The 14,075-nt window shown below is 31.9% G+C and overlaps 1 protein-coding gene across 4 annotated transcripts in view; it reads left to right on the forward strand.

Annotated features, from left to right (window-relative positions):
- The window catches only part of LOC145268841 (uncharacterized), a 177,877-nt gene that overhangs the window by 72,027 nt on the left and 91,775 nt on the right, over positions 1 to 14,075 (forward strand). For all 4 annotated transcript variants that reach the window (XM_080124508.1, XM_080124509.1, XM_080124512.1 and 1 more), the window contains exons 19-22: positions 2,947 to 3,026; positions 9,559 to 9,627; positions 12,867 to 12,969; positions 13,286 to 13,596. In XM_080124508.1, coding sequence (XP_079980634.1) covers positions 2,947 to 3,026; positions 9,559 to 9,627; positions 12,867 to 12,969; positions 13,286 to 13,596 — 563 coding nt within the window. The remainder of the gene's footprint in view (positions 1 to 2,946; positions 3,027 to 9,558; positions 9,628 to 12,866; positions 12,970 to 13,285; positions 13,597 to 14,075) is intronic.

Below are 14,075 nucleotides of genomic sequence, written 5' to 3' on the forward strand. Positions count from 1 at the left end.
TCTGTAATTTTTTCTCCTATATTTTTTCTGTAATTTTTTCTCCTATATTTTTTCTGTAATTTTTTCTCCTATATTTTTTCTGTAATTTTTTCTCCTATATTTTTTCTGTAATTTTTTCTTCTATATTTTTTCTGTAATTTTTTTCTCCTATATTTTTTCTGTAATTTTTTTCTCCTATATTTTTTCTGTAATTTTTTCTCCTATATTTTTTCTGTAATTTTTTCTCCTATATTTTTTCTGTAATTTTTTCTGTAATTTTTTCTCCTATATTTTTTCTGTAATTTTTTCTCCTATATTTTTTCTGTAATTTTTTCTCCTATATTTTTTCTCCTATATTTTTTCTGTAATTTTTTCTCCTATATTTTTTCTGTAATTTTTTCTCCTGTATTTTTTCTCCTGTATTTTTTCTCCTGTATTTTTTCTCCTATATTTTGCTCCTATATTTTTTCTCCTGTATTTTTTCTCCTATATTTTTTCTGTAATTTTTTCTCCTATATTTTTTCTGTAATTTTTTCTCCTATATTTTTTCTGTAATTTTTTCTCCTATATTTTTTCTGTAATTTTTTCTCCTATATTTTTTCTGTAATTTTTTCTCCTGTATTTTTTCTCCTGTATTTTTTCTCCTGTATTTTTTCTCCTATATTTTTTCTGTAATTTTTTCTCCTATATTTTTTCTGTAATTTTTTCTCCTATATTTTTTCTGTAATTTTTTCTCCTATATTTTTTCTGTAATTTTTTCTCCTATATTTTTTCTGTAATTTGTTCTCCTATATTTTTTCTCCTATATTTTTTCTGTAATTTTTTCTCCTATATTTTTTCTGTAATTTTTTCTCCTATATTTTTTCTGTAATTTTTTTCTCCTATATTTTTTCTGTAATTTTTTTCTCCTATATTTTTTCTGTAATTTTTTCTTCTATATTTTTTCTGTAATTTTTTCTCCTATATTTTTTCTGTAATTTTTTCTTCTATATTTTTTCTGTAATTTTTTCTTCTATATTTTTTCTGTAATTTTTTCTTCTATATTTTTTCTGTAATTTTTTCTTCTATATTTTTTCTGTAATTTTTTCTTCTATATTTTTTCTGTAATTTTTTCTTCTATATTTTTTCTGTAATTTTTTCTCCTATATTTTTTCTGTAATTTTTTCTTCTATATTTTTTCTGTAATTTTTTCTTCTATATTTTTTCTGTAATTTTTTCTTCTATATTTTTTCTGTAATTTTTTCTTCTATATTTTTTCTGTAATTTTGTCTTCTATATTTTTTCTGTAATTTTTTTCTTCTATATTTTTTCTGTAATTTTTTCTCCTATATTTTTTCTGTAATTTTTTCTATATTGTTTCTGTAATTTTTTCTCCTATATTTTTTCTGTAATTTTTTCTCCTATATTTTTTCTGTAATTTTTTCTCCTATATTTTTTCTGTAATTTTTTCTCCTATATTTTTTCTGTAATTTTTTCTCCTATATTTTTTCTGTAATTTTTTCTCCTATATTTTTTCTGTAATTTTTTCTCCTATATTTTTTCTGTAATTTTTTCTCCTATATTTTTTCTGTAATTTTTTCTCCTATATTTTTTCTGTAATTTTTTCTCCTATATTTTTTCTGTAATTTTTTCTCCTATATTTTTTCTCCTATATTTTTTCTTCTATATTTTTTCTGTAATTTTTTCTCCTATAATTTTTCTGTAATTTTTTCTTTTATATTTTTTCTGTAATTTTTTCTTTTATATTTTTTCTTCTATATTTTTTCTCGTATATTTTTTCCACATTTTTTCTCGTATATTTTTTCCGTATTTTTTCTCGTATATTTTTCCGTAATTTTTCTCGTATATTTTTTTCCGTATATTTTCTCGTATATTTTTTTCCGTATTATTTCTCGTATATTTTTTCTCCTATATTTTTTCTGTAATTTTTTCTCCTATATTTTTTCTGTAATTTTGTCTTCTATATTTTTTCTGTAATTTTTTCTATATTTTTTCTGTAATTTTTTCTCCTATATTTTTTCTGTAATTTTTTCTCCTATATTTTTTCTGTAATTTTTTCTCCTATATTTTTTCTTCTATATTTTTTCTGTAATTTTTTCTCCTATAATTTTTCTGTAATTTTTTCTTTTATATTTTTTCTTCTATATTTTTTCTCGTATATTTTTTCCACATTTTTTCTCGTATATTTTTTCCGTATTTTTTCTCCGTATTTTTTCTCGTATATTTTTTCCGTATTTTTTCTCGTATATTTTTCCGTAATTTTTCTCGTATATTTTTTTCCGTATTTTTTCTCGTATATTTTTTCCGTATTTTTTCTCGTATATTTTTTTCCGTATTTTTTCTCGTATATTTTTTTTCGTATATTTTCTCGTATATTTTTTTCCGTATTTTTTCTCGTATATTTTTTTCCGTATTTTTTCTCGTATATTTTTTTCCGTATTTTTTCTCGTATATTTTTTTCCGTATTTTTTCTCGTATATTTTTCTCGTATATTTTTTTCCGTAATTTTTTCTCGTATATTTTTTTCCGTAATTTTTTCTCGTATATTTTTTTCTGTAATTTTTTCTCGTATATTTTTTTCTGTAATTTTTTCTCGTATATTTTTTTCCGTAATTTTTTCTCGTATATTTTTTTCCGTAATTTTTTCTCGTATATTTTTTTCCGTAATTTTTTCTCGTATATTTTTTTCCGTAATTTTTTCTCGTATATTTTTTTCCGTAATTTTTTCTCGTATATTTTTTTCCGTAATTTTTTCTCGTATATTTTTTTCCGTAATTTTTTCTCGTATATTTTTTTCCATATTTTTTCTCCGAGTTTTGTTCTTGTTTCCTGTTTTTTATTTTTTTCCCCCGAAATATTTTTCTGTCTTCATCCTATTTTTATCTTTTTTACATATTTTTTTTTATCCCTTTTATTTTTTTTATTTAAATAATTTCTATATTTTTTTTTTCTTTTTTTTTTTGTCAGTTACGAACTGTTAATCTTGGAATCTCTAAGGTGATAATATGCGAAGAAGATTATTCCGAACTTTTCTCCGAATTAAAAAGGTAACCGACTTTTGACATCGATTTCATTCAATCTTTTTTTCCGCACTCTATCTTATAAAATTGAGTATCAATTGGCTGCCAACGAATGATTTCCCTGGGGTAAGAAAATGGGCTTATGTAACTGCATTAATTGAATTCAATTTTCTTAACTGAATAGTCTTTAACTTTACTGAGAGATGTTATTTCATAGGAATACTAGTAGGGCTACCCAGCGTTGATCAGGGCAAAAGTGTTTCTTATTATTCTTATACCTATCTAGATGTCTCTATATGAAACTAGTCCCCTTCGAAGTAATCTCCTCCGGCTGCAATGCACTTGTACCGTTCCAACAACTTTTTGAAGACCCGCTGGGAGTCCTCTTGTGTGAGCGTGTCACATCCTCTGTCATATTCTCAATTTTCTCATGACCGCCTCTTAGGTTTTTCTTGAGCTTAGGTAATAACCAAAAGTCACAGGGAGCAAGGTCTGGACAATAGGGAGGGTGAGGAACTGTCTTGATGTCCATCTTGGTCAAATAGTCTGCTCATTAACCCTTGTCCTCGAGTATTATTTGGGCCTTGATAAATATAAAAGAAAATACATCATTGATTTTTTTTTTTTCATTATGGTGGAGATGGTACGAGATGCCTTAAATAAGTTTCGAGACTTTTTTGTACAGACTTTTAAAATTGTCGTAGACTCTTGAAAATTCAGTATGATCTTATGAGATGACTGACCAATTTTTATGATTTCAGGTTCAAATGAACAGCTGCAGCAGGAATTGGAATACACTCTACTAAAACCTGATTGTCAAAGCTGATCAATTTCAAAAATGCAATCTGGTTGTGAGGACACTTTAGAAGAACGATATGCAATAAAATTCAGTTTTAAACTTGGAAAAAAAAAATGCCACAGAAACGTATGGAATACTTCAGACTGCTTTTGAACCATCTTGCATGAATCGAGCATCAGCTTTTGAGTGGCATAAGAGATTCAAGAAAGGTCGAAGTCTGTGACGGATGATGAGAGGTATGGGAACTGTACACACAGTTAATCACGAGGAAATGAAGATGCGGAAGATTTGCATGAAGTTTGTCCCAAGGATGCTCCATCCTCGTCACAGAGAAGATCAGAAAGAAAGACGTTGTCATGATGAGCATCAAGACAGTTCCTCACCCTCCCTATAGTCCAAATTTGCTCCCTGTGACTTTTGGTTATTTTCTGAGCTCTAGGAAAATGTTAGACTGTGATTATGAGACAATTGAAATGAAAGAGGCTGTGACGAAGGTCATTAACACGCTCACGCAAGAAGACTTCCAGAAGTTGTTAAAATGGTACAAGTGTATTGCAGCCGGAGAAGATTACTTCAAAGGCAACTAGAGTTTTATCGATAAAAGTGCCTATGTGAAAAAAGTCTGGAAACTTATTGAAGGCACCTCGTAAGTTAATATATAAAATGGCTGAAAAATTGCTCTCCTCCTTGACAAAACCTTACCCAGTTGAGCCTCAGAAAATAAATTTTTATTTTTTTTTATTTTTTTATTTTAGATATTCATCAAGGGCAACTCTCTGCCTCTGTTTAATCTCACAAGACAATGGATACACCCTGTAAGTGTAGCTACACATGTAATTGTGAGGCAAGGGTTGTGCAATCCCAACCACACCTCTCCTGAATCGGCACTGCTAGAGTCCAGTGGCAAAGAGAAGTCCAGCACAACTGGAAGCAATGCCGAGATAAGCGGAGAGCACATACAGCACCTGGAATTCCGCAATGGTCACTCATTTTAGTAGTGACCAGGCTCAACGTTGCTTAACTTTGGTGAATCTGACAGGAACCGGTGTGTCAATGTGATTTTGATTTATAACGCAGGGCAACAATCTATATATTCTTGGCCTTTGGATTGGGTGCACAGCACTAATCTGTGCATCCGTCGAGGAGCCAAGTTTCAATACGTGTCCCCTCCTTAAGCATGGCACGGGCGGTACTGGGTCCTTCGGAACTCATTCCGCTTAGGTTCTAGCTAAGTCATTTTAAGAAGACTCTTGACTGGTGGTACAAATGAGATCCTGTTCCTGATTTTATTTTATGGTGCCAGAGAACCTCTGAGTCTGCCCATCCCCTTTGTGCCACATCCTTGTTTTTTCAACACCCCTGGTCACTCCTCTACTCAGAGGTCACCTTCCAACCCCCTCCACCCGTTGCTTTGTTTTCTCCCACTTCCATTAAGGTATTTTCCCCAATCCCCATTAAGGATCGCCCTGCTTGTTTTCGATTCCCCCGGAAAACAGTGGGGGGTGGGGGGGGGTCTAGTCACCTAGATTAGTACAGGGGGGGGTCTCACTAACAACCCAATAGGATTTATTTTTTGTTTTTGATATGAACACTTTTGATTAGTTTTCCCCACTCCACGAATAATCTTTCTCTTAATTCAAAACCTTTTTATTTTCTAATGAAATTGAATTTTATTTTTTCACACATGCACACACACATAAAATTTAAAAAAAAAAAAATGCATACACAAACACACAGACAACTGTTTATAAATTGTAAATATGTTTTTGACTCTTAAACGCTGGGGATTTATTAGTTAGTTTAAGATCCATAGAGTGAATAAGGTATTTTGGTAAATGTTGCCAGTCAAGAGTAAGACTCAAAAGTCTACATTTATTACTTTTAATCACTTTAATCATAAAGACCCTGAACCCTTCCCCTCCCCAATCTCTTGTAGGGCCTTGTGCCTAATTTTGTTGTTCAAGAATCTTTTGTTTTTTACTTAATTGTATTTTCAAAATTTTTAAAAGCAAACCAATATATAAACAAGATCAAAGTGTAGTATCTGTTCTTCAAATGCTACACTTCAATTTCTTGTTCTCTGTTGGTGGGGGAGAAATCCTTCATGACTGGGGCAATTTTTATTTTTCGTTCCTTTTCTCCACATTAAAAAACAACCCTGGTGTCTAACTCTGTCCTGTGGGGAGGCATTTTAAATAGAAACACAGGGCCACACTGATCAAAAAAATATATATGAACTTTGTGGGTGTTTATTTTGTAGTTTTTTTTACTTTTAGCTGGGCATACAAACACACAGAAAACTTCTCTTCATATAATAGATTAGTGCATGCACGTTACTTGCTTGTATAATCCAGAGAGCTTCTGCATATTCTTGAAAACAAAATCATGGTCCTAAGGCATGTTTATATTTTTTGCTATCATTTTTTTTTTTTTTTTAAGATCCCTCATACCGATCTAAAACAAATCATTAACAAATATATTAGAAACACATGGCAAGAGTCGTGGAACTCCTGCGCTAGAAACAAGCTATACCAAATCCAGGAAACCATAGGAAAACAGAAACCAAACAAAAGAATGACCAGAAAGGAGGAAGTTATAATAAGACTCCGAATAGGTCATACCTCTATAACACACTCCTACCTACTCAAAAAAGAAGCAGCCTCACTTTGCACACCCTGCCAGGAACCATACACAGTAAATCACATATTAACAAGATGCGAAGACTTGCAAACAAACCGACTGAATCTATATAATGAAAAAAACTGTAAAAGACATATTCACTCATGTAGACCCAACTACTCTTCTCAAATATCTGAAGATAACAGGGTTACTCAACGAAATTAAAAAAAAAAAAAAAAAAAATACCTTATTTAACTATACAAACATAGACACTGAACACCAGATGCATACATAAAACCTATAACTATTAATGTATATAAAAGACTCTGGCATTAAATGACCACATAGGTTAATCTATATATCTATAAAAGTGAACGTGTCTGTCTGTGTGTCTGTCTGTCTGTCTGTACATTTCCCTACGCAATAACTCTGTCAATTTTTAGTCTATAGACTCGAAATTTGAAATACCGGGTACTGAGATTTAGGAAAATCGATGTGACGGGTGTCAGCCAGAAATTTGGCTGTTAAGGGGTCAAATTTCAACGATTTGACTTTTAAGAACTCTACCAAACTCCTCCGACAATTTTGGGTCTAGACACTTGAAATTTTAGATATAGGTTCCTTGAACCTGGATCTAACTTAATAAAGTGATTTGAGCCGGAAACTATAAATTTTAAAGGGTCATAATAGGGGTCAAATTAAAAAAAAAAATTTACTTTTTTTTTTTTTTTGCTCAGCATACACCTCCAAACACCCGGGCAACGCCAGGCTGAAATGCTAGTATGCCATAAAATCAATCAATCAATCAATACTTTACCTGCAACTCAACACCCATCTTTAAAATTGATGACTTTTAATGGTTTTGGGGTATGCCGAAAATGGATATCACAGTTGTCATTTTAAAAGTGAAGGTTGAGGTGGAAAGAAAAAAAAAATTGGTTATCCACTAATTCCCTGTATGTTTTTGACTTCCGATTTATACTGACTGCTTTGTTTTCCACGGTGAATCCCCTTCCTTGGTTGAAGTGAGTGTCCCTAATGATGGAGGTCTGAACAGAGCTGAAAGGGAAAAACAGACCAAATATCAAGGTCTCATGTATGATATGAAAAGAAACTGGAATCTTGGGGAGATTTCAATCATACCAGTTATCATAGGTGCCACTGGGCTTATGAAGAAGAACCTGAAGTCCTACCTAACTAATATTGCTGGTGAACCAAGTGCAAAAGAGATCCAGACAATTGCACTTAAGGGAACAGCGAGGATACTAAAAAGAGCTCTCGGTTGGTTTCAATAAAAAGCAGGGGGAATGTTGACAGCTGGTTTGGCTGTCCCATACCCGCCATTACAATCTTTTTGAAGAAAATGAAAAAAAAAATGTTTTTCTGCCATTCATTTTTTAAATTGACGGCTTCTAGTGGTTTCTGGGTATGCTGAAATCAAATGTAAGATTTTAATTCTGGGCAGATATATAGTTTTCTGGATATCAAGACCATTATCATCCGATGTAATTCATTATGTTTTTACTGGCGGCCATGTTTTTTTCCTCCCAAACTGAACAAGTACTAATGCACATGCGTGTTACAAAACCCCTCCCTCCTCCCCATGTTAAGAATGGCGACTGGGTACTAGTACACTTATTGATCTGTGCTGAAATAATGTTATTTAAAAAGCCATTCTTAACATGGGGAGGGGAGGATGTTTTGTACCTATTCTATACTTTAACCTTACAATTGAATAAAAAAAAATCATAAAACTTTAATTAAACTTAGAAATACGATTTAAAAAATAGCGCGGATCAGTAAGTGCACTCGCACTGGCGACTGGCACTGACATTCATTAATACATTGGAAAAAAAATGTCTTAATATCCAGAAAACTACTTGTCTGCTTCAAATTTGAATATGATATTCATTTTCAGCATACCTGAAAACTTTATAAAATTTGTCATTTCAAAGGAGAGTTGAGTTTCAGTTAAAGTAAAAAAAATTACTTTTTTTTTTTTTTTTTTTTTTTTTCAATTTAATTTGTATCTTATCCTGTTTGCTCATCTCTCAAAATTTTTGTATAAGGTTTTCGGTTATGCTGAAAACGAATATTACATTCAAATTTGGGGTGGACAAGTAGTTTTATGGCAATGAAGACATTTTTTTGCAAAAGTATTACTTTATGAATGTTCACCATTCTCAACATGGGGAGGAATTTTATTTTTATTTTTTTTCTAACATGTGCATTAGTACTTTTCAAGCTGAAAAAAACATGGCCGCCAGTGAAAACAATGGATTACATCTATATATATAAAAGCGAAAATGTATGTATGTATGTATGTACGCTTTTCCTCGATGTCCACAAAAGGCTTCTTTCAGAGAAGCGCTTGCTCGGTTCACAACTTAAAACTTTTTATATCATCTATAAATTGTAATATCTCAGAGTTACCCACGGAGCTCGCCTGTCTATTTAATTTTATTGACTTTCAAACGTTAATTATTCGACATTTCCCGCATCGGCACGCGTTACATTCGGTTTTCGGTATTAAAAAAAAAAAAAGCGAAACTCGACTCTAATCACAGGCCGAAAGCCAGTGGTCTCAAGAGAGCTAAGTAACGCTTGTTCAATGTCGACTTCGTCATATCAGACTGTAGCTTTCATTTCGCTCCTCCTAATAAACAGGGAGCGGGTTTTTAAAAACAAACAAACCGATTTATTCACCTCATTCAAAACTGTCCCGCACAAAATGCTTACTGCTGAATACCTATTGCCGTCACGTCAATCAAAAATGCGCACCTGTTTTTTTTTTTTAACACTTTACTATTTTCCAACTACGCGTCGTGAAGGCTTTGTTTTTTTTTCACAGGCACCTGTTTTTTTTTTTTCTTTTTTTCACATACCCCGAAAAACACCCGGGCAACGCCGGGTACCCCTCACTAGTTGAATAATAAAGGTCTTAGTATCCAGAAAACTAGTTGTCTGCCCCAAATTAAAATGTGATATTCGTTTTCAGCATACCCAAAATCTATAAAAGTTTTCATTTTAATAGTGAATGCCGAGTTGCAGTTAAAGTAAGAATTTACCCTTTTTTTTTTTTTTTTAAATTACATTTTCTCTGCCCATCTATAAAAAAAAAACTCTTTTTCTTTTGTTTAGGATCAATTTCAGTGGATTGTGGGATGGAGAGGAACGTAAGGACTGGATCACTCTTTTCCGGCTTGAAGAGTAAGTGAATAAAACTATTCTACTCTGATATTATTTCTCTGCTTTTCTGCCAAATTGCTAGGGCCTTACCTTATTTTTTTCCCTCTCTATCACTTTATTTTCCTTTTTCTTGACTTTTTTCTGTTACTAGCCTGGGTGCCTGGCGTTGCCCGAGTGTTTGGAGGTGTGTGTTGAGCAAAAAAAAAAAAAAAAAAAAAAAAAAACTGGTAGTAGGCAGGCAGGCTTGAACCTGTACCGCAAAGGAGGCAAAAAAACGTGAACAAAAAAAACAAAAAAACTGACGTCTTTGCTGTTGCCCCCACCGCCAAACTGGAAGTGACGTTGGGTTTAAATTAAGGCTAGACAATCAAAAAGAGGGGATGAGTTTTGAAAATATCAGCGAAAAAAGCGACCCCCCCTCCTCTCTGTAGAAAAGTGCCCAGTTGAGGGTGAAGGAATTAATATTTATAGCCAATTCTTTGATATGTCGTTCGAAGGGTCAAGCTTCAAAATGATACCAATCTCGTGAAAATCCGTCGCCTCTGTCTAAAGTTTTAGGCAGACATACATACATACATTTAAACAGACAGGCGAGATTTATATTATAGATGAGTTTTCTTTGACATTCACACAGATATTACAACTGTCTATGGCAACACTCTGAAGTGCACTGGTGATCAAGTTGTTGCTGAGCATCAGAAGCATGTGATTCAATGAGGAGGAGAGGGGGTTCTTACTTTTAATACTTCTAGAATCTTTCTTTCACCACCAATGCTCGGATCGTTTTCCAACAAAAACCAAATGATTTTTTTTTATGAAGAAACCATTACTTTGACCTTCACTATAGATTTAAAATACAAGACTTGCATCCAATCTGTTGCTGAAGGTCTTTTCTGCAAAATCGCTAGGGCTTTACCTTCTTACTTTTATTTATTTTTTTTATTTGGCTGGATTTTATTTCTTTCTCTTGCTGCATCTTTTTCTTTCCCTTTTTTTCTTTCTCTCTCTTTCATTTGGTCTTTTTCTTTCTCTCTTCCCCTTGCTTCATCTTTTTCTTTTCGTTTTTTTTCTCATCTTTTTTCCTCTTTTTCTTGCTTCATCTTTTTCTTTTCGTTTTTTCTCATCTTTTTCTTGCTTCATCTTTTACCTCTTCCTCTTTTTTCATCTTTTCTTTTCCTGTTTTTTTTTTTTTCTCCTTCTCCATCTTTTTCTTTTCTCTTTCTCGATTTGCCTCGCTTTTCACCCTCCTTAAACATTAATATGTCGCTACACATTCATGAGCATGTTTCAGTCAGCCAGTTATAAGTAACTAGTGATCTCTCCAGGTGATATTGCTTATAGAAAATTAAAGTTTGTAATGAAAATTATTCAGGAGTTTACAAGCACAAAAAAATTATCTGGAGGTCGTATCGCGTGTCATTCAGAATAAAAAAGATTGAGGTCTTTATATGTGAAGAAGACGAAGAGAAAAGGGAGAAGTAAAGTGTGTATTGAAATAGAAAAAAAGAAACGAGGAAAAAGAAAGAAAGGAAGGAAGAGAAAGGAAAAAGAAAAAAGTAAAATAGTTCCAATAATTAATATCATTAATAAAATATATATATACTGGTGCTATCAGATCAGGCTGATATTGGCTTCCTGTAACGAAATGCACCTAAAATTGATGCTTTTGTTTTTCTAATTCCTTTTGCAAAACTTAATTATGTTCTGCAAAACCAAAAACAACGCCCACCCCTTTTCCTTCTTTCCATTTCCCCTTTCTATCTCCTCCACTTCCTAACTGGTTTCCAAACTTAAAACGTACCAAACATTAATACTGTAACCCTTTTCCCTGTCATATTGCAAAACTCATTCATGTTCTGCAGGACAGGGAACAAAAACGATAAAATCCACTATAAAACAACCAAACCAAAACACTACAAACTAGCGATTGAAGATACAAAGAGCTTGAAAAAAAAACCTTCTACAAAATAACTGGATACAACATGAATACTATTTCCAAAATAACTGGATTCGGCATTAAATAACCTGTAAAACAAAAAAAACAAACTAAATAGTAGCCCTTTACGTTAAAAGTGGCAATTTGCCTTGCTTGGAGTGAAAATAAGTTTAAAAAAAAAAAAAAAAAAATGGCCTACTATGAGATTTGAACCCTGAAATAATAAATATTGGAAATAGACAAAAACCTATTAAAACTGTTAACAAGTTCAGCATGGAGATACAGACTCTGTCTCCAAAATAAAAATATTGGCTTTTTAACCAAAAATGCACCAAATTTTCTTCTACAAAAAAATAAGACCAAGCACCATGGAAAAGAGGTTGATATGCCATAAAATAAAACAAATCAAACCATGAATAAATATTTTAAGATATAAAGAACTTGAAGCATAAAATCTTTTTCCAAAATGACTGGATTCGGCATTAAATAACTTGAAAAGGGTTCATATGCCGTAAAACAACCAATTGACAATGACGCAATGTTTTTTTTCTCCATCTTTTGAAAAATACTTTTTTTTTCTCCATCTTTTGAAAAATACTTTTTTTTTCTCCATCTTTTGAAAAATACTTTTTTTTTCTCCATCTTTTGAAAATTACTTTTTTTTTTCTCCATCTTTTGAAAAATACTCTTTTTTTTCTCCATCTTTTGAAAATTACTTTTTTTTTTCTCCATCTTTTGAAAAATACTCTTTTTTTTCTCCATCTTTTGAAAAATACTCTTTTTTTCTCCATCTTTTGAAAAATACTTTTTTTTTCTCCATCTTTTGAAAATTACTTTTTTTTTTCTCCATCTTTTGAAAAATACTCTTTTTTTTCTCCATCTTTTGAAAATTACTTTTTTTTTTCTCCATCTTTTGAAAATTACTTTTTTTTTTCTCCATCTTTTGAAAAATACTCTTTTTTTTCTCCATCTTTTGAAAAATACTCTTTTTTTCTCCATCTTTTGAAAAATACTTTTTTTTTCTCCATCTTTTGAAAAATACTTTTTTTTTCTCCATCTTTTGAAAAATACTCTTTTTTTCTCCATCTTTTGAAAAATACTCTTTTTTTCTCCATCTTTTGAAAAATACTCTTTTTTTCTCCATCTTTTGAAAAATACTCTTTTTTTCTCCATCTTTTGAAAAATACTTGGATGAAATGTGTTGGTTTAAAAGATCACTGATCTACATAAGCGTCAAATATCCAATTCCAATTTGGGAAAATTCTTTAAATCTTTGCTCATGCTTTTTTGATCTCAACACAGATTTTTTGTTTGTTCTTACTAGTGTCCCAGTTGTTTTGGAAACGTTCAACCATCCCTCTGCAGAGTTGAAGATGGCAGTTCAAGTTGCAATCGAAAATTTTGATCCAAATAATGAATTCTGGAAGGTATGGAATTTTTCTTCCCCCCCCCCCCCCCCCACACACACACACTTCTCGGTTTATCTTCATTTCATTCTGAATTTCTAATTTTTGGAAATATTTTTTCTAATATTTAAAAAATGTTTTATAATTTAAAAAAAAAAAATTTTTTTTCTAATTTTCAAGAAATGTTTTTATCGTTTGAAAAATATTTTTTCTTTTTCATCTTTTGAAAAATACTTTTTCTCCATCTTTTGAAAAATACTTTTTTCTCCATCTTTTGAAAAATACTTTTTCTCCATCTTTTGAAAAAAATGTTTTTTCTAATGTTTTACTTTTTTAGGGAAATGGCAAAGAACGTGCAACTGATAACACATCCCTGAACGTCCTCCCTATTTCCAAGCCAACGTCCCCAAAGCCGATACCAAAAAGCATATCACACAGACAGTCTCCTACAATGTTCAGTGAACAATATGGCTTAAGTTCATCATCTTCCCCACCCCAGTTCTTCTTCGGCAAGGGTTCACCGTCTCAGAGAACGGAAATGAAGATAGGTTCATCTGAAAGTTCCCCTCGTTCAAGACGGCCGAGCACTGTCACCCTAGAGGATATCAAGACGATCAATGCAAATATAACTCAATTGCATAAATTAAGGTAAGTAAACTGTTAAAGTGCTGGGCACATTGTGATCTACACTGCACTGTAGAGAAACTACTGTTTTTATAAAATTATTTTTATATATAACTAGCCTGTGTGCCTGGCGTTGCCCGGGTGTTGTGAGGTGTCTGTCGCGCAATAATAAAAAAAAAAAAAATGTTGCAGTAGGCTGTCAGGCTCGAACTTGTGACGCAAAGGCGGAAAAGAAAGTGGAGCTGTGTGTAAAGGTGTTGAGCAAAAAAAAAAAAAAAAAAAGTAAAAAAAATAGTAAGCAGGCTCGAACTCATATCACGTCAGAAGAAAATGAGGTGGAAAAAAAAAAAAAAAAACTCTATTACTGATGTGCCTACCATGGTTGTGACGTCACAGGCGGTCGAAATAACGCCTTTTATGCAATGTCGTGGGTGCAAGGGTTTAATGACTTGCAAAAAATTTCAACATAAAAACCGACCCTCCCTGTAGAAAACTGCCCAGTT

The sequence above is a fragment of the Euprymna scolopes genome, chromosome 44 (assembly GCF_053919585.1).
Source record: "Euprymna scolopes isolate OS-2025 chromosome 44, ASM5391958v1, whole genome shotgun sequence".
NCBI lineage: Eukaryota > Metazoa > Mollusca > Cephalopoda > Sepiida > Sepiolidae > Euprymna > Euprymna scolopes.